The 21,756-nt window shown below is 33.4% G+C and overlaps 1 protein-coding gene across 4 annotated transcripts in view; it reads left to right on the top strand.

Annotated features, from left to right (window-relative positions):
* The window catches only part of LOC129948944 (protein shisa-5), a 30,485-nt gene extending 11,241 nt beyond the window's left edge, over positions 1–19,244 (top strand). Inside the window, exons 1-5 of one of the 4 annotated variants that reach the window (XM_056060096.1) lie at positions 11,132–11,287; positions 11,371–11,472; positions 18,248–18,389; positions 18,467–18,526; positions 18,589–19,244. In XM_056060096.1, the coding sequence (XP_055916071.1) occupies positions 11,269–11,287; positions 11,371–11,472; positions 18,248–18,389; positions 18,467–18,526; positions 18,589–18,760 (495 nt within the window). In that variant the 5' untranslated portion in view covers positions 11,132–11,268 and the 3' untranslated portion in view covers positions 18,761–19,244. Of the gene's footprint in view, positions 1–2,693; positions 2,842–11,131; positions 11,288–11,370; positions 11,473–17,154; positions 17,279–18,247; positions 18,390–18,466; positions 18,527–18,588 lie in introns of those variants that run through there. The other 3 variants (XM_056060095.1, XM_056060097.1, XM_056060098.1) reach the window with 3 other exon arrangements.
* The last annotated feature ends 2,512 nt before the right edge of the window (positions 19,245–21,756 follow it).

Below are 21,756 nucleotides of genomic sequence, written 5' to 3'. Positions count from 1 at the left end.
TTTTTTAGGCGTGTGGTTTTCAATTTGTTAATACTTTTTATCGAGTTTTTCTTTTTGACAGCTGTCACTTGATTTTAGCAGCTCATAATAAATGTACATACTTCTGAAAAAAGTTTGCAAATCGTGCAAATTTATTACTAAAATGTGCGATCCAACGAATCAATTTATTGAAGGAAACTTTTAATGAGCACATTATCTCGTGTGGTGGGCTTGTGGCGTAGCCTCTAAGATCGATTTAACACCGCTACATAAGCCAGATAAAATTGACTTCTTCGAAGATATTCTTCAGCGCGTTATTATACATACAGTCCCTGGCCATATTAAGTTATGTTGTATGCAGAATATAAACTATTACCTACTTTTGTATAGAAATAAAACAACAGATTAATAGATTTTTTTTAAATTAATATTTTCAGTTTTTTTGTTATTTTTGGAATATTTTCAATATTTTTTTGAACTTCCTTTTGCTTTAATAAGAACCTCAATTCAATGCATGTTTTGACTGTTTCCTGAATAACTCTTTCAATAAGAGACCGCATCTTTAGCTACTTCCCTCTTCATCAGCTCCCACACGTTTTCAAATGGGTTTATATCGGCAAAAAGTTGCCGAAAATTGGGACTCTCGGCTTAAATTTATTAAAGCCAGCCACTAACACTAAACTATTTTTAAGACCCTTTTGTTTACAGGTGTGTGGAAATTCTTAAAAAAAATTAGCATGTTACTTGCATCTAACGGTCTTTCGTTTTTATATTAGAGACTTTAAGCTTGAAGTTATACTCTACTTCTCCCGGTGAACACACATTATTTCAAAGTCTTTGGATTAAGAGTGTTCATGAAAATAGAAGTGCTCTTGATTTTATAAGTAAAAAGTGTTAAAAATTCAACTTTTTTTTATTTTTTGATAAGTAAATATTTCACTATTTAAAGTTTTAAGTATTTGTAACATACTAGCATATACAAAATTAATAAATATTAGCTCAAAAAAAACGTTCAAGACTTTGCAACAAAGAAATTCGAAAACTGCGTTTGGGGGGAAAAACCTACCAAAATATTCAAGAAATCCTAGGCTGCTCAACAAAAATGGTCAGTAACGCCTTAAAATGGCAAAATAAACCGAAAACGCTAGACCCAAAGAGGATGACTACTGAAAGGACTGACAGAAAAATTGTTCAGCTAGCAAAACAGATCCCTACCATAGGCTCTTGGAAAATAAGAAATAGACTTCAACAGTCTGTTAGCGCTGTCACAGAAGACGTCTTTTGAAGCAAAGTTACCAGCCCGAAGTCTACGCAAGGTACCATGGCAAAGAGTCCAGGCAAGGTGGCATGTGGCAAAGAGAATGGAGTTAGCCAAAGTGCATGGAGTATGGGCAAAAGAGAAATAGAGCAATGTTCTCTGGAGCGATGAAAGCAAAGTCGTCCTTTTTGGTTCCAAGGGTCGTCGAAAATATGTGAGAAGACCCAAAAATGCAGCAGACGATTCACGGTACACTATAAAAACAGAGAAACATGGTGGAGAAAAATTATGATATGGGTTTGTTTCTCATACTATGGGGTCGGGCCTGTTTATCCCATCGGGGGTATAATTGATGCAACCGAGTATGTGAGAATTATCGAGGAGGTTGTGTTACCCTATGCTCAAGACGAAATGACGTTGCTTTGTGTATACCAACAAGACTATGACCCAAAGCATACGTCAAAAAATGCAAAATCATGGTTTGCGCAGAAGAAGTTATCCGTTCTGGAGTGGCCCGGTCAATCCCCGACTTTAACCCCTTCGAAAATTTGTGGAGGGATGTTAAGAACGCAGTTCATAAATTAAAACCCAAGAAATCGAAAGAATTGTGAGAAGCAGTGTGTGATTCCTGGAACGCAATACCAATCGAGACTTGTCAGGTTTTAGTGGACTCGATGCCACGTAGATGCGAAGCAGGCATAAAAAACAATGGTTATTCAACAAAGTACTAATTGTAAGCTAACATTATTTGTATACTTTTATATAACTTATTACAGTTTTTCTTACTTCTTAAGTAATAGTACTTTGTCATGCACTGCTATTTTTATGAACATCCATATATTTAAAAAACGGTTTTTACTGTGACGAAACTAACGGTAAAAATCTTTAATACTTATTTTCTGTTATTATGAATAAAATATTTTAGTTTGTTATTAAAAGTTTAATGAAATATTTTATAACGTTGATATCGAAGGCCTTTTTGTTTTATTTGTGAGAGCACTGCTATTTTTATGAACACAACTGTAAATTGTTGATTATAACATTAAATTATATTAAGAGTTTTATAAAAAAACACCCTTTAAACTCAGAATGAATGACTTTAGGTACCTGTTTCTCTGAAAGTAACATTACTCACATAAAGATAAATACATAACGATTTGGTCCTAATCATATATACTATACATACGTTTAATGATAAACCACTATTTACATTTTATTATATCAAAGCAAGAAAAAAACGATAACCCCCAAAATATCCCAAAATTTATACACAACTTTTTGACAATAATTCTATTATCTATAAATTTTCACCAAAAAGAAAATAATCTTATCAATAATTATATATGGGTTGATATTATTCTTTCCTTCCTAAATAAAAGTCTTTCTTTACTAATCGCTTGTTTGTTAACCCGCTAACGCTTAATTCTATTAAGAATTTTATTTAGTTGTGATTTGGTTAACGTGAAATATGCATTTTTTTGTATTTGATGCTACGGCGTCTTATTTAATTATAGCATTTTGTGCTATCAATTTAATAGTTATTATGGGAATGTTGCTTATACAACAAAGAAGTTCGAAAGTGAGAAAAATTTTGATTATGAAAAGTTAGTAAAGACGTATGTAGATTATTTTTGTGTTGTTGTTAAAAAACATTTGTGTTGGTCCCGTACATTTTGGTTTATTTGTTTTTATTTTTATTATTTTTCTCTCAATGGAAGAAATTATTTAATAATTGTTTTATGTGCCGTACGTTAGACTGTCGTTAAAAATTTAAACCACTTAAATGGATAGTCAAACAAATGTTTTTCCCATAAGGAATATTTATTTTGGATTCCATGATATTTACATTTTATGTAAAGAAACAATAATTGTGTAAATTGATTTATGATAATTATTGTCTTGTCTTAACGACAAAAAAGTTGTTGGTTCCTGTGAAAATCGGAAATGCAAAAGCAATTATTTTGAGTTTTTCCTACATTTGTTAATCATCGTTGAAGGTAAACATACATATGTACGAGATATCGTAGATATCAAAATTCTTTATAGCAGTTTATAAGATGATTAACCAATTTCTTCCTTTTTTTTGGTAAGGTGTAGTTTGGTGTTAACTCTACTTAAAGTCTAAAAGTTATCAAAAAATAAAACTGATGTTTTATTATATGAAACTATTAAGTAAGTTAAGTAATTCATTTATTTACAAGAGTTGTATACAATATTTTGAATTTAAATGCTATGGCAATGCCGTTAGCCAAGTTGACAAAAAAAAATTAAGAATATTTAAATGTACATAATGTATTATATTAAATATTTATTTATGTATGTTTTTAAATTTAATATAATTCTGTTATTAATAAAAATCTATACTTGTAAATATCTTTCAAAAATGTACTTAATGTTTTCCAATCCTGGTCGTAAAGGATGAAGTCCATTTAATAAAGGTTTTCATCTAAAAAAAAATCCAACAAAAACTTGGCACACTTACTAAGGGATGCCTGGTGATGACCCAAAAAGAGTCCCCAAGAATCCGACGAGAAACACGAAGTTTGTTTCAGTTTTTTACGTTTATCTTGAAAACTTTCTGTTTTATCAAAAAAAAATGTTTCCACAAAATTAAAGCTCATTTAATTTTGTAAAAAAGGTTCTATGAATTTTTATAAAATAGCTTTAGCGGCAGTGAAGAGAAACATACGGTTTTTTCGGTTTTTGGGGTTTATGTATTGAAAATTATTTGTCGAATCAAAAAATAATCTTCTGTGCTTATTAAATTTCCTAAAGAAATACATATGATGCTATTTTTTTTGTACTTGTTTTAGTTTGTGAAATAACCTTATCCGCATTAAAGGAAAACATGTGCTGATTTTTTCAAACACGTTGATGACAATTGTGTACCTAAAACCCTAAAAACGTTTCTGAAAACTCTTATAATAAACAAAACGGACATTGAAAATAGAAGGAGGAAGTGCATCGCAATAGGGCATAGCATTATATGAGCTGTGCGTCCCAGATCATTCATGTTTCCAATACTAAGCAGCCTTGACTTATTTATATACAGAAAGATTAGAAGTTGGTAAACCTTATATCAAGCTTAGGGCTTTGTTCTTCATGCTATGAAGTTCAGTTGTTGGAGATATCAGCTATTTGTACACGAGACCAGATTCCAGCGGTTCATTCAATCAATTTGTGTTTGATAATGCGGACTTTAATGTCAGAACGTTAGATGGACTAAATACATTTCTTTGGGCGGAATAAGATGCATGGCTGCATCCACATCCATGTTACAGCCTAAACGATATGACACTCTTTGGTTGGCATTAACGATGTTCCAGGATGAAAAGGGTACATGCACTTAATAACAACAGGCTTCTTTAGTACAAAAACTAAAATCTTTAGCTAATATAATAATGGAACAGTCGACATAAGCCAACATGAATTTTAGGAAATCCAAATTCTCACGAAAAATTGTCTTGATGAGTCTGCTTCGTTATGTGCACTAAAACAAAAACCCTTATTTGATCCATCTTAGTGGGAATCTACAAACAAATTCAAATCTAATGGACCAACAGCAGCCTTATGGATTCAGTTGTTTAATATGAGTACATTGCTTACAGATTTTATTTCCGCTGGGCAGTCTGGCGATTGAAATGCCAATATTAACTGGATGAACACTTCTCGTACGCCAAATCATGTCACCTGTATTTGCAGGACATGATAAAAATTCCTTCTGTGATGACCCTAGATGAATTTAAAAACTATGCAAGAGGGTTACTTTACTATGAGAACAACTTACTTATTTTGGACAGGGGTGTGGTCGGACCAGGAAATTGAACAAACTCTAATGCGTAGAATGAAGAGTATTGGTGGCTTGACAGGAGGGCGTGGAATCACTGATAGTGTACTTAGCAAATGGGTTATAGGGCTGACTGCTACTCATGAAATTTTCTCATCACTCGAAAAATTCAATGGCGTTCTTTTTTCTACTATTGAGCACCATGGGAAGGCACGTAAAATTAGAGATAATACAGACATTGCACAGCTGTCAAATTGGTTCCAAATTCATCCTCCATTTCCAGTTACAAATGAAATCATGTCAATAGCGAGTGGCATCGTTGGAGATAATAAAGTAGCTTGTTATAATGCTTTTTCTCTAGGCATGCAGGCAGGAGTTTCAGAAGTAAAAAAGGACATACAAATTGAATGGTATATTTTTTTTGTGGACATTTACAGAGAGTAAAAAATGCATACCATATCTTTTAAAGAAATTTTAATAAGCTTTCTTTTCGTGAGAAAAAAACGCATGTTTTTTCTTAAATGCCGATAGGGTTATTTTAGAAACTAAAACAAGTACTTCTTTATGACATCTGATAAACTTTAATTTTGTAGAAGATTATTTTTTGATACGCCAAATAGTTTTCAAGATAAACCGCAAAAACCGAAAAAAAAACATTTGTTTCTCTTCACTGCGGCTAGAGTTATTTTATAAACTATAAGAGATAGACAAACAAATTAATGAAATCTTTTTTAAAAAATTCAATGAGCCTTAATTTAAAAAAAAAACAAATTATGAATACAGGTATGACCAAAATAATAGAAACATTTCTTACTTTTGACCTTTTAACTATTTTGTTTATTTTATAAAAGATAACATATAATATGAACGTAGTGAAGTATTTAATTAAGACATTTATCAGTACCTAAACAAACAATATCTGTCATACTGTGCACTTAGTTTGAACGTCAAAACATTATTGCTTAAGATCTCCATTTTATATAAAACTATTTTTAGTCCGGTCAATTTAGACATACAAATAGTGGTCAAATAACAAAAATTCCGACAGAGCCAAATTTTAGTGGAGACCTTGGGTTCACCCTAAAAAATAAAAATTTAAAAGTCCCCATTAATCCCATGCGAGCTTAAAAAGTTATTTGGGGTCAAAGGTCAACATTTTAGGTTTTTTGGATTTTTCTCAAAAACGGTAAGTTTTATGACAAAAATACCTCAGAACGAATTTATAAATCTCAAAATTCTCTGAAAAAATGGTCCTCATGATTTTTTTCTAAGTATCACCGTTCCTGAGATATCGCGATTGTAAGAGTTATGTTCAACATAATATGCACACATTTCCATACCACCTGCACTCGGTGCGTTTTTTTTAAAGTGGTTTCCCCGGTAGGCCTATCCCACAAATCATTATGATGTTATTTTGAGAGATAATATGTACTGTATGATGATTATTAATGTTGATTTTGGTTATTGAATTTAATTGTCGTTCTGGTTTCTTCTGATATTTCAATCTGATTCATACTCTTCATACTCATAATCAACTATCATGTCTTCTCCAATTTCTTCTTCTTCTTCCTCTTGCTGAATGTTCATAAATTGTTCAAATGAATCAGTTGTTTCTTCATCAAAATCACATGAATCTCACTCTGTTGTATTCAATTGACCATTTGAGCAAGACAGACCTTGGCAATTGGTACACGCTGGAGAACACTCTAACCCGACTGTTCTACAGCCGCATTTGGCACTACACCTTTCTTGCAATTGCAAAAAATAGTATTAAGAAGTTTTTCTGGAGCAGGGTGGTGTAAAGTTCGAATCGGTTCCAAAATATTATTTATAAATTTCCAACCCCAGTCTTCAGGGTTCAGTTGATTGCCTTGCCACGTCTGAACTTGATAGTACACTCGATACAAGTGTTGAATAGCAGATGCCGATGTTGGAGGAAGACAAGATAGTTGTACTTGCTTGATATTTCGTGTATTTTTGACAAAGGCTAAATATCTGTACTTATCAATGCAATCTACTTTTTTTTTGGAGCTCCATAAACAGCAAGAAGAAAGCGAATTCCTTTCGTGATTATTGTTTGAAGTAGAGAATTAATATCCGTAAATACTTTTGCGCAATCAATTAAATCGTTTTTTTTTTTCAAATAATCTTAATATTGAAGTTTTGCCCCTTCTGTATATTGCCGATGTAGTATCACAGCCGGTTATTGCATGTAAAAATAAAATATAATTTTGGCATTTTGGATAAGCGGTTAAACTTTTTGAAGAACATATTTCTGTTCGGTTTTGAGCCTTTCCAGGTTTTAAGAAGTAAATCATTTTATCAATTGGTGTCCTTGCAGTAAGTAGTACCAACAAATCAACATCTTCGCCCACTACAATTGTTGGGTTTGTTGTATTAAATTTTTCTATTGCTGTTTCAATTATGAGGACATCTGCGTCATTCTGAGCTTGTTTCACTTCAACATTTCCAGCTGTCAATTTTTTACTTAACATGAAAATGAAACGAGATTTATTATTAATGTTCGCAAAAAACTGTTGTTGGTTTGGTGGAACCTTCATAAATTCATCAAAGATCATGTCGGAACTCGAGCATGTTTTAGTAGTTCGACGACGTTGTTCTGCAGCTTTAATATTCTTTGTTGTGTCACTATAGCCATCAAATACTACCGTCAATGAATGACCATAAGTCTATATAAATACTGAACATATTTTTCAAAAATAACGTTGAAGGTTTCTTCTCGATCACACACAACATGATGTAGTAGATATCCTCCATCGACAATGTAAGCAGCGTTAGTACGATCAACCTCAGTATTGATTGATTGAAAGCAATCGTAGATGGCTGACTTTGCTGTTTTTCGCATCCCAGCTGCATCAAAGAGCAATAACGGGTAAGGTGATTCTTCTTCGTGATTCTTCTTTATAGTGCTAATCGCAGCTAAAAAAGGAAGTCCTTTATCAGTGCGTTTTAATTTTATATTATTGAAAGGAATATCGTTATTTACATCCTCGAACATTCTACCAGGTGACGGGTACATAGAATTATCAAATACACAAGATTGAATATCTTCTCGAAGGATTTTTGCCGCAGCTTTCAAAGTTATCAGGCGTTTTTCTTTTTCATCCAAGTTTTTATTAGACCAAGCTTGACTTAAACTGTCTTGGCAATTGTCTACAAAACAGATAAATGTTAATTTTCCAGACTTCTCAGTCAAAATAATTCTACGACCATACTTTGACTTCAATCGTACTTTTATAATTCTGTTTTCTAAAGCTACATTTTGACAAACATTCTTTAATTCGTCAATCGTAGTCGTCACTACTTTCAATGAATTTAAAAATTTCCTCCATCGCAGAGTTCACATCCTCGTTTTGGGGACGCCCAATTTTACCGCCAGTATTAGGTCTCAGGAAAGATTTGTAACAATTGTCATGGTATTTAGCATCAGAAGCTATTAAATCATACTCAAAATTAATACGTGCAATGACAGCTTTTGATACGTCATCAGAACGATCTTTAGCTAATTTCAAAAGGGATTCTTTAAAGTTAAGTGTAGAAACTTTGTAAATTTTTTTTCGAAGACTCTGCCGTTTCTTTTTCTCTGCCTCTTCATCTGCTTCATCACCACAAAATGAACAGTTCTCTTTAAAACAAAAGCTGGATTCGCTTACTCACGCTCTAGTACGAGGTGGACTTACTTTTGAACTACTGGCTTCTTCATTTTCCCGTTGTCTTTTGCTGCAGAGATTGAACTTTTCCGGGTGTATGCTTTTCTGCAATACACGTGTATTGTGACGGACTTTTCACTTCTTAAATACTCAATAAACTCATCATTTCTCGCAACACTTGCATCGATTAAAGTTTGCATTCCACGACTAACCACAACAGTTTCATCTTCAGACAAAAGTTTCTTGGAAATAAAACAAAATTGTGACATTTTTTTAAAATATTGATTAACACAGACTCTAATAGTCAACGCTTCTAATAAATACGTATATTCACTAGAAGAGAACGTTTAACAATAAAAGAAGCAGGTATAAGAACGACACGAATATTTATATATGGGGCAAATATGTGCATATTATTTTGAACATAACTCTTACAATCGCGATATCTCAGTAACGGTGATACTTAGAAAAAAATTATGAGGACCATTTTTGTAGAGAATTTTGAGATTTACAAATTCGGTCCAAAGTATTTTTGTCATAAAACTTACCATTTTTGAGAAAAATCCAAAAAACCTAAAATGTTGACCTTTGACCCCAAATAACTTTTTAAGCTCGCATGGGATTGATGTGGACTTTTCAATTTTTATTCCTTAGGGTAAACCCAAGGTCTCTACAAAAATTTGGCTATGTCGGAATTTTGGTTATTTCAATTGTCTAAATTGACCGGACTATTTCTTTTCTTTTCTAAACCTTTAATTCAATTAGAAAAGTGAATAAATGTCATTTCATTTTCGCTTCTGTTATACGTTTAGTGAGGCGCTTAAGAAAATAGAATCGCAAAAATTTTTTTACAAGTATAATTAAAAAGTTCTGGCAAATTTTTTTTGTTTCAAGAAAAATTGGGGTTCTTTGCGCACCGGTTCGCTATATATTCCAGATAAGATGACAGTCAAACCAAAATGTCGTCTGAAGTTTTTTAATTGAAAGTCTCGCCAAAAGAATGAAATTAGGAACAAACGTAAAAACGTTTGACAAGTAGTACCACAAAGATGAGGTTTTGGTAAAGCGTTAAATAAATACCTTTTTCAATGATAATTGACATTCTACAAACCTCTAATAAGGCAAAACAAATACAAATCCAAGAAAACACAAAGGTACCTCAGGGCCAATTATGTGTGTTTTAGAAAAATTTCAGATGGGCTCTCGGGAAGTTTATATTTAAATGATTTGTATTAACTTTTGTGTTTTTGAAGAGCTTGCTTGAAAGACTTCTTAAAGGAATTTTTCAATTCTTAAAATAGTGCCGAAACAGAGTCAAAAATACCAAAAGAAACATTGCGTGCCACTTAAGCTCAATCGTCTCAATGTTAAAAGGCTGGCATTTAAGTTAAGGGCGATCATTTTGAAATAAACTGTTTTGTATTTTATTTAAAGGTGCGTTGGACTGTCATGCCAGAGGACTTGGGTTCAATCCCTGCCTGTACCATCTAAAGTTTTTTTTTTAACGGGTGCTGCCTCTTGCGGGGAATTGACAAATCCTACACGAGTAATTCTTGTCATGAAAAGTGCTTTCTCAAATTAGACGTTCGGATTCGACATTAAACTGTAGGTCCTCTCTATCCCTGACAACAGTACTCGCACTAAGGAATGGTTGAGAGTTGTAAGTCACTAGGCCTTCGTTCTCAACGGACTGTTGCGCCACCTAATTTTTTTATTTAACGACCCCATTTGCATAATAAGGTTATTATAAAAAAAAAAATTACACGCAAATTAAGTTGTGTACCTATTATTTAGGCCCTAGCTGTATTTTCGTCCTTTTTCTGAATGATTTTTAGTAAGAGACATGATAGAAAAAATCATGCCCTTCATTTATGTAGCACCTTGTTGACTTGTGCAATATGTAAAGATTGTAAGAGATGTTGGAAGAATTGATATCAGTATAAGTTCTCTGTTCCTTTCTATTGAATATTAACCAATCATGCAAACAAAAAACGATTTTTTAATCTTATCTATACAATACCTTTTTTTTATAAATATAATCAAAAATAAAACTGTTTTCTCTTCACTTTCTTCACAATTCTCCATTCGTAATATTAATCTTTCCACTTACTTTGGGTTAAACCAATAGAGCAAGAAGCAAGTCCACTCCAGGCAATGGAATCGAGTATTTTATGAATCATAATATAATATTATGCACTTAGCCCGAATTTCTTAACCCCAGATTTTAAAGTAAACATTTCTTGTTAAAAAACTTTGAGCCTCTCGCTCTCAGTCCTGCTTTGATTCGCATTCGAATCAACTTAAGGTAATCTCTTCGATGTTTCTTTCTGCTGTCGAGTGTCGACTGCCGAGTTCTGTGTTTCTGTTCCAAAAATATCTCAAAACATTGCAAGAGTTTTGGTTATTTTTGTTTTTATTTTATTCCAATCCCGATAATGACGAGATGATGTTTTTGTTTTGTTTAGTTTGCTAAAAAAGAAGAGAGCAAAGAAAAAAACAATTCTGTCAGAACTCACAACTCAGAAAGTTCAGTTTGCCTTTGTAGTTATAATCGACAGCAACAAGTTGAAACTATGTCCGGCGATGAGTTTAGTGAGTTCCCATCAAATAATTGTTGTTCTTTTTAATTTTTCTGAAAACCGCATCATGAATTTTGTTTTGTTTTAATCTTTTAGATACAAATTTCCCCTGGGGATTCGTTTTGTTTATAATTTTAATAATTTTCTTCAGCATGTGCACCCATTGTTGTCGAAATGAACGGGGTGCAGTTTATAGAAGTGAGTATCCAACAATCGTCCAGCATAATTCCGATCATATTGAATTCTACTTTAAAAATGTTGTTTTATAAATTGTAATGAATGAAATAATTGAGTCATGTTTTTTGATAAATTCAAGCTAAATAGAGAGAATAGAAAAAACACGCTGTGACTGTGACTGTGACGCGGTAAAAGAATAACAATGTAGAAAGAAAGACTGAAAACTTATTTCTGTTTGGTTGGGGTGTACCTAACGTGTTATTGAACATACATACGAGACATAGCAACTTCAGTAAATTAAATTTTGAAGAGAATTTATTAAATTAACATTTTTCGACCTTATGATAGTAAAAACAAAAATAAGAAAAAAGAAGTCTGTCCATAAAAAGATGCGAATAGAATTTATTATTAGATTATTTGATTACAATACAGTGACTCACAGCTTATTTGATACAGTGTAAACTAGATGAAGTTAGGTTTTCGAGAGCTTTGATGTCTTTAACCTGTAGCTTTGTTTAAAACGTGTATAGATGCTAAGATTGCAATGAGCAATTCTAGAGAGCTTCATAGAGAAAAACCCGGCTTTTTGGAAAGTAAAGATTCCAAATTTGAGCAACTTTTGAAATTATGAAATAACAAGGATACAAACTTTAAATTCAAAAACTAAAACAGAAGTATCCAAATGTCGATGGGGTCACAATAATTGTGAACAAATTAACCTTCTTCCTTACAAATTAAGTATGATGTCTTCACTTGTTTCCATAATTAGACTAGGTTAATGGGCTGATGGTTTTTCTTTTTGGCGTCACACTCATACTCCAGATGGTGTAGTTTCAGCGAGTTGTACTCCGAAATTATTACTATAATATATTATGTTTTTGGTAGTTTTTGTACTATGAACGTAAAGTAGTGTTTTGCAAAGTAATGTTCTGAATTTGAAATTCATGACACTTGACACAACTAACTAGTTGCCTTGGTCAAAACGTACGTTCAAAGAATGAAGTTGGCTGCAAATGAAGTCCCTTATGTTGTCTGAACCTGCCCAATGTCTATTCTTGGGCATTCTCTATCCTCTCAGGGTAGATCGTACCTGATTCACAAATGACATATTGCAGAGAAGTGGTACACATAAAGAGCAGTATCCTCATGTATATGCTTGTCACCAAAACCTCTACATAAGTCTTCCGTACTGAGCTTTATTAACTTCCCATAGGAAGTTATTATAATGGGTCCGATTTGTCAAATTGAAAATTTTGACATTTCTCGACGTTTCAAGCTACCTAGAGTCGAAATAAAAGATTTTAAGAAAGATGTCTGTGCGTGCGTGTGTACGTACGTTTGTACGTGCGTAGGCGTACGTTCGCGACGTTTTTTTCGTCCTCCATAGCTCAAGAACCAGAAGAGATATCGACTTCAAATAAATTGTGTTATACAGATAATAAGGGAGAAAGGGCTCTCAAGAAAATTGCGTGGGTGTTTTTTTTACCATAGCATTTTGAAAAAAAGATGAAAATTTTGGTTAACCCTTAATAACTTACGAACAAAAAACGCTAGAGACTTAAATTACATTTTATATAATATATTGTAACGTGATACCAAACAGGTATATTCTGTGAAAAAAAATCAATATAACGGTTTTTTTATAAATAAAAAAAAAACTGAACAAAACAAATTTGTCTCCTCCAAAATTATACGACTGAAATATGATTTCATCTCTAAAACATTTTTGTGCAACGAAGAATAATGTTTTTGACACCTGATAAAATTTTGAGAAAAATCAAATCCACAGTTTTTTTATAAAAAATAAAAATCTAAATAAAACGTTACTCAAAGTTTGTAAAAATTGAATATCGATTCAAATATCTTTTCAAAAACTTAAAACTTTAAGCTTATTTTATCTTATAAGAAATATTGTTTTCAACATTTTGAAAAATGTTGAGAAAAATCGAATTGACAGTTTTTTTTACAAAAAATAAAAACCTAAAAAAAATGTATAAAAGTTGGTAAAAATTGATTTTCTTTGATATCTTTCAAAAAATCTTTTTGACAACATTCAGTTAAAGTTTGAAAAAAATCGAATTGACAGTTTTTTTTACAAAAAATTAAAAACCAAAAAAAAATTAACAAAAGTTGGTAAAAAATGATTTTCGACTCAAATATCTTTTAAAAACTTTGAGATAATAGATTCTTACTAATTTTTTCTTTTTCTTATAAGAGATATTGTTTTCAACATTAGGACAAATTTTGAGAAAAATCAAATTGACAGTTTTGTTTAGAAAAAATAAAAACCTAAAAAAAAAATGTATAAAAGTTGGTAAAAATTGATTTTCGACTCAAATATCTCTTCAAAAATTTAATATTGAAGATAATTAAATATTGGCTTCAAACTAATTTTATCTTATAAGAAATATTGTTTTAAACATTTGGTAAAATTGTTAAAAAATTCGAATCGACAGTTTTTTTTACAAAAAATAAAACTCTAAAAAAACAATACTAAAACTTGGTAAAAATTTACTTACGACTCAGATAGCTTTTCAAAAATTAAAAATATTGGCTTCAAACTTATTTTATTTCACAGAAAATATTGTTTTCGATTATCAGTAATTTTTATTTTAAATTCCAACAGTCCGTTTTTTCATAAAAAATAAAATCTACATAAAATAGTACGCAAATTTGGTAAAAATTGATACGAGTACATATAGACAAACTTTTAAGCAAGACAAATCGACAGACGGGATGGGAAGTTATCAGTGTGGGTCGCATCCCAGCCTCTTTTTTTTCGTGGTAATCCGATTGATTGGGCCCAGTAGGATGTGGTTTAGCCATAGTGTATTAGTATCAAATTAGTTCAATCTCTTGTTTGCTAGATCGAGAATTTTACTCATAAGTACTTGTGTTAGATTTCAGGGCGTAATATTTTTTTTCAAATATTTTAATTTAACATCAATACATGGTTTCTTATTCTAATCTCTAAAATCTAAGCCACACCTGGTAAAAGGAACAAACAGATCCCCGCTAGTTTCAAAAGAGAACCAGCTCAAAAGGTGGAAGAAAAGGTTTTCTACGGTCTTAAATGGCGTTTTAGCCCGATGAACCGTCTTACGTAATAATATCACCCCTAGAAAAAAAATTAAATAAATAAGGTGGCGCAACAGTCCATGAAGATTTAGCCAGAAGGGTAAAAGTCCAACGCCTAAGATGGCTGGGTCACGTAAAACGCATGGAAACCAATGCTCCGGCCCGAAAAGTCTTCGAATCCACACGGATCAGGTGGCGGGCACAAGTAGAAAGTGACGTCACCCAACTTGAAAACGCGAAACTGGAGACATCTAGGGACCATGCTAGATGGAGAAATTTGTTGGGTGAGGCCGTAGTTCACACAGGACTGTAGCGCCATCCTAAGCAAGTAAGTAAACAACAGTCCATGAAGAACCAGACCCTGGCTTCCAACTCTCAACCAATTCTGTGTGCGAGTAATGTTGTCAGAGATTGAAGGGACCTACAGTTTATATGCCGAATCCGAACGGCTAGTTTGAGAAAGCACTTTTCATGACAAGAATTACTCTTGGAGGATTTGTCAATTCCTCGCAAGAGGCAGTACCCGTGAAAAAGTTAGGTGGCACAGGCAGGGATTGAACCCAAGAACCCTTGCATGAAAGTCCAACGCAGTAACCATTACGCTACGGGTACTACCACAGTTAAGCAGACATCAAATACTCAGGAGCAAAAAAACCCAACTGGACTTGATGGTATTCCTGCAGAACTCCAACAAAATCGATCGAAACTACTGCACGTAAAAATGAGCACTTGGAAAGAGAGTTCTTCTTAAGAGTGGAAAAAAGATATTACTTTTAAATTCTCAAAAAAAGTGGATCTCAAATAAATTATATATTTTTGTTTGACATCGATAGTGTTTCTAGTTCTTATTTATCTTAACTTTAGCGCGAGCAGCCCCAACAACATTGAAACTGCTGCACACACGTTTTAAAATAAACAGTTTCCCTGAAGAGTTGAAAAAGCATAACTGTCAAATAGTGCGAAACCTAGATAGAAATATGCATTGTTCCTGCAGGAGCCGAGAAGGTAGCAAAAATAGTAAGGGAGCGAATAAAAGACCACCACATTAAAGTCATGTTAGGCAGTATATTGTCGATGAATCCTTATATTTGGACTACGCGGCCGATGCCTCCATCAAATTACAGCAAGAGTGGAGAGAAAAGCAGAACTCGTGGGGCTTAAGATCCACTCGGCAAAAACTAAAATCATCAGTATTGTAACTTAATCATCAATTAAAGTCAATCGTTAGGAATGATGTCCAAAACATTGAAAAACAATTCTTTAAGCTCAGAGACCAAACTTTGACTGTTCCCCTCCAATTTTTAATCCGTGCTGCTTTATACATATATCATTTCGAAAGCCAAAGACACAGTCACAAGAAAACTGCAAACGTTCGTTAATAAAAGGTCTTCGAAATATCTTGTGAATTTTCTGGCCAAACAGAGAGAACAGGTCAGGAACCTGAATACTATTATACAAAGACTAAAGTGGCAGGTTTGAATTGGCCATACGCTTCGAAAATTCGACGTGCAAGCGATGCATTGGGACCCGCTGACACAGGATAGCAGACAGGCTTTCCTAGAATTACTTGGCGTAGAACGGTCAAACAGAAATCAGAACGACACTGAATGAAAGAGAACTTAAAGGACATAGTTACTAATAACATTATTGAAAAAGTGATCGGATACTGCTGAACAATCCAAACACAATTTCAAAAGGAGGTTGAGCTAAACAGAGAATAGCCATAATCGTATTTATGAACCGTTTCGTTACATTAGTACTTTAAGGCATATATCATATTATAGGTCCCTCAGACTTAATCTTTTGTTTTTATAAGAATCTGCTAGAGGGACAAGTTTATGTGACAAAGTTGTTTTCAAAACCACCATAGCCTTGGAGTGTTATTTTGCGTAACATTCAGGATCAGCGTTTAGTAAATTGAAAGATTTTCTAAAAACCCCTTATCAACTGAAACGTCTCTATTTGATTTTTGATTTTAAATCAAAGCCAATACCTTATGCTAAACGCTCAAAGCTACTCATTTCCGTTTGGTAGATTGTACATTAGCTTTGTCATACGAGTAGATATCCTTGCAGGACACTGCCTAATCAAAATGCATGCTTTTCGACAATTTTCGCAAAAGCTGGCCACTGAGGAGACGTCTATTACAATGATAATAGTGTCTAAGAAATTCTATCATTTATTGTCTTAAACGCTTCATAGCTAGCACCAATTGATTTTATCGAGTAAGGTACCTCTTTAGATTTTTGTAGTATCACAATTGATTAATCATTAGTCTAAATGTGTTGGCTTTTTTTCAACGGCAACCTTAACCTAACCTAACCTGCATAAATATTAGTTTTATGATACCTTAGTATATCTCAAGTTCATTTCCCAATTGTTGGTGATATGGTCTAATAGAATTTTCAATGAACAACAAATGTCTCTTATCTTTGTATGTCCATAATAGGTATTTGAATCATCACAAATCAAGTCTAAATTAAAAAAAAAATAGCACCTATCGCTCTTAAATTTCTTATCAAGGTGGTGATAGTATTCACCTTCATATTATGTACACCTAAGTGGGGCCTCATTCTTCCCCAAAGCTTTTAGTTTCTTCCAAATAGTTTTCATTCAGTTCGACTTTTAAGTGTAAACATGATGGATACTGGTATTATTATGGTAATTACCTTAGGAACCACAACTTTGATAATATGTGCATGTGTATTCGTAAAAAGTTGGGTGAAGGGAAAGAAAACTATTTTCGAAGGTAATGTTTTTGGACACTAATTTACCTACATACTTGTGAGCTTTAAAATGTTTAAATATATTAAATAAGTCCGCCTTCCATTTCGTTCGGCTAGTTCTTGTTATCTAAAATTTATTTGATTCCAAGTTATCATTTGTTCCACACATGGATTCTATTGTCGCTAAAGCCAACTCTATGGTTGGTTTCATTAAAAGAAACTCAACTGACTTTTCGGATCCCTATACGCTTACATCCCTGTATAACTAATTAGTTCGATCATTACTTGAGTATGCTGATGTCATATGGAATCCTTTCCAACAAGCATTTTCGGATATAATTGAAAAAGTTCAGAATCGTTTCACAAAATATGTGTTTTGTAAAATGCGCTGGAATTTTTGTCCAGATTCCCAAGCTGGACGTAATCTTCTGGAACTGAAATCTCTCAAATCTCGAAGAACTATTCGTGATATAATATTTGTGCGAGATATTTTATGTCACTATATAAAGTGTCCTAACCTTCTATCGTTAATTTGTATTTTTGCTCCGATTGGACCATTGAGAGAAAGATACCTTCTTTTTCAACATAAGCATAGGACACATTTTGGAATGAATGAACCAGTTTCAAGGTCAATTAAGGAGTTTAACGAAGTAATTAGCAAATTGACATAGCATGGCCTAGAAACCAATTCGAATTTGATTTTTATTATCTTTTTTTAATCACGAATTGTAAATAATTTATTTTTTGTATATACTTACATATGTATTTATTTTGTTTGCATCTGTTGAGCCTCGTAGCTCGTAGATTAAACAAATAAATAAATATCGAAGCAAAACAAAACAAAATTAAAAAAAAGTTTTTAGTTCTTTATCTTATCTAATATTAATTAATACAATTATTTAAAATTCTGCCAAACCTTTTATTTCATTAAATATTTGATTTCTAAGTTTTTGTACGTTGTTATTATTATTATCTCATATTATTTTTTTTAGCTCCTGTTGTCGTAACTTCAGCAACGCACACAGCGCCCGGAGGCTACCCCGCTGGTGTTCAAACTGTTTCGGTTTATCCGACTTCTAGTTCAGGCTATCAACAGGCGCCTTATCCACAGCAAGCACCATATCCAGTTATGGGGTATGTACTTTTATGATTTTGCACTTTAAAATATTTAAAAAACATAATAATAATGAATCCTTGTTTTCTGTTTCTAGAGTACCAACAGCAATGCCGATGCCAATGCAACATGCTCAAATGAATCCCAATCCAATTGGGTAATTTGTAAATTCTTAAAAATCAAAAAATGTTATTAATTGAATATTTTTCTATATTTTAGAATTAATCAACATATTAATCCACCGTATCCGACGGCAGCGGCACCTTATCCACCAAACACCAACTATAACTACAGTATGAACCCCCCATCATATGACAGCGCAGTAGGTCCCAACCAACCCGCATACGAAAAACAAGCACCTTACAATCCAGGCTACACGGGAGGATATTAAAAACAATCTTTGAACACAAAATACTTTTAAAACCAAATTATTGTTTTTTTTTTTCATTTTATAAATTGCATTCCTAAATTATGCAAACGAGAAAAAAGAAGATATGATCAATGTGGCATATTTGTATTTATCCATCGATTTTTAAGTAGGTATTTTTAAAATACATATGTTTTTATTTTATCATATGGATTGTGAGAATGATAAAATGTTCAAAATTGAATTTGAACTTATTCAACAAAAATACTTGTTTTTTACCATTAAAATAAGAACATGAATTTTCTTTTTATTTAAGAACAAAAAAGTCCTTGTTGTAAGAAACTATAATTGAGACTGTTTAGTCAGTGGTTACCTCTTACCTTTTTATAGAAGAATAGGCACAAACTTATGTAAATAAATCCTTAAAAGTTTTTTTTGAGAATAATTAGTATGTAATTTTTATTTTTTTTAACTACATAGCGATGAATTAAAGTTAAAAAAAAACACACTCAAGAAATTTCTTTATTTTTTTAATAGAAAAGGGGACAAAACAATTTACTTATTTCTCGAGCTGGAAATAGTTTCAAACATTTAAAAAAAAGATTGGTTAAGACTTAAGAGTTTTTGTTTGAAAAACGCAAGATCTGTACACATGTTCACCAACTTAAACCCACAGGTTTTCGTAGATAAATTCAGGGGCCTGATTATGAGGTTCGTGGCGGATCGTTTTCAATTCGACCTTTCAAATTCGACACGCTTCGCTTCGTATTTCCTTATTAACGAACTGGAGGCGAAGCGAGAACTACTTTCGCTATATTCTATTGTTATAAGATCCGTCAAAATAGAAAAATTAAGTTCAAACTCTTATCAATATTTTCGCTGAACCTACAAAAGAGCGTTGGCGTTAAAGATTAGGTTAGGAACATGGACCTAAGATTTGGTTGGAAGAAAGCATGCCCGACGAGTGGAACTAAAGCACCATCTACGAGGTCCATAAAAAACGTGACCGCCTTCTCTGCGCCAACTACAGAGGCATTAGCCTTTTAAACATCGCGTACAGGATCTTGTCCAGCGTATTATGTGAACGCCTGAAGCCATTTACTGATGAGCTAATTGGCCCTTACCAGTGTGGCTTCAGGCCTGGAAAATCTACCATCGACCAAATTTTAATTTTACGCCAAATCCTGGAAAATACCCATGAACATAACATCGAAACACACCGTCTCAACTTATAACAGTGTAGACAGGAACGAACTATACCGTGCCATGTTGAGTTTTGGTATCCCTACCAAACTGATACGACTTATCAGAATGACGCTGGAAAATTATCGTTGCTGCGTCAAAATTGGAGACCAGAGTACTTCGACAAGGCGATGTGCTGTCATGTACATAGCTACTTCAATAATGTTCTTGAAAGAGTGGTGCCCCAATACAAGTGGCACCATCTTTCAAAAATCCACACAATATCTTGGATATGCAGATGACATCGACATTATGATAGGAACCAAACGAGCAGTTACGGGCGCTTTCTCGGATGTCGAGTACGAGGCAAAGCAAATTTGACTTCGCATTAACGAGGACAAAACGAAGTATTTACTGTCGTCATATAGAGTCGAAAAAACGTGACAATTGATAGGTATAACTTCGAGGTGGTAAACGAATTTGTTTATCTGGGTACTGCTGTTAATTCTGCAAATGACAACAGCTCGGAGATCAAACGTAGAATTACCCTTGCTAATCGCTGTTTCTTTGGCCTAAGCAAGCAGTTGAGGAATAAGGCCCTATCACGAAGTACCAAAGAGACACTCTACAAAACTTTAATCATCCACGTCTTGCTCCCAGGTGGATGAAGGATCTCTTGGTATTTTCGATAGAAAGGTTCTGCGTTCGATCTACCTATATGTTGACAGGCAAAGTAACATCTGGCGGAGAAGATTTAATCAGGAATTATACGAGCTGTACAGCGACTTGCCACTGGTCAAAAAACTGCGTGTACAACGCTAAAGATGGCTAGGGAATGTCGAGCGAATGAACATTGGAGCTCCAGCCCGTAACTTATTCAACGCCAAGCCTAGGGGAACAAGAAGCAGAGGCAGGTCTCATCTCCGGTGAAGTGATCAAGTTGAGGCCGACGCACGTCAACTTGATATTCGAAACTGGAGGTAGCAAGCTAGAGATTGAGTAAGCTGGCGAAAGGCCCAGGAGCACAATGCACTGTAGCGCCAACTTAAGTAAGTAAGTAATTAAATTCAAAGATTCAGAATGTTCGTCTATTCTATCTTTGGAGGGAAAGATGCAAATACACATTTTTTGGCGGCTACATTATTCTATTTTTCAATTTTAAGTTGGTTTGCACAAAAAATGTATATTTGTTTAAGTTCAAGTTATTAAAAATTAGTCAAAAACGTATTTTCCTAATAAACTACGAAAAACGGTATTACAGAAAACTTTACTTAAGTGCCTGTCTATACGCGTTGTGCCCACAACGTTGTGTGTGACGAGAGTTTGTGGGCAAGAGAGGAGCTGAGTAAAGGGACGGGATGCTCATCGCAGAAATTGAATTTTCTGCTTGGGCAGTACAGTTCCTTTCTCATTTCGTTCCGAATTTCTCATTATTTTCTGTTCGTCGATGCGAAAGGTACATTTGTTTTGCTCTTCGGCTTTGAACATAGTGTATACACTATTGCCACATTGGTCATATGTGACCAAATTTGGTCATTATTTTTTCACTTGGCAAATGGTAATTTTGTATTCCATTTGGTCATACTTTTCGGAAATGGCAAAAGATGTTCAACAATTTGAGTAACGAACAAATCCTTTTAACATACTCACTTGGCTAAATAAAATAACTGTTAAAATTATTTAAGAAAATTTGATCTGAATTGGACTTAGGGAACAGAGAGAATTATCTACGCATTACACAAGCCTTAAAAATTCTCGAAATCTAAATTATTGTAATTTTGGGCACAACGTTGTGGGCACAACACGTATAGACAGGCACTAAAAATGCATTGAATGTG

The sequence above is a fragment of the Eupeodes corollae genome, chromosome 3 (assembly GCF_945859685.1).
Source record: "Eupeodes corollae chromosome 3, idEupCoro1.1, whole genome shotgun sequence".
Lineage (NCBI taxonomy): Eukaryota > Metazoa > Arthropoda > Insecta > Diptera > Syrphidae > Eupeodes > Eupeodes corollae.
This window is presented reverse-complemented; position numbering and strand designations above follow the sequence as displayed.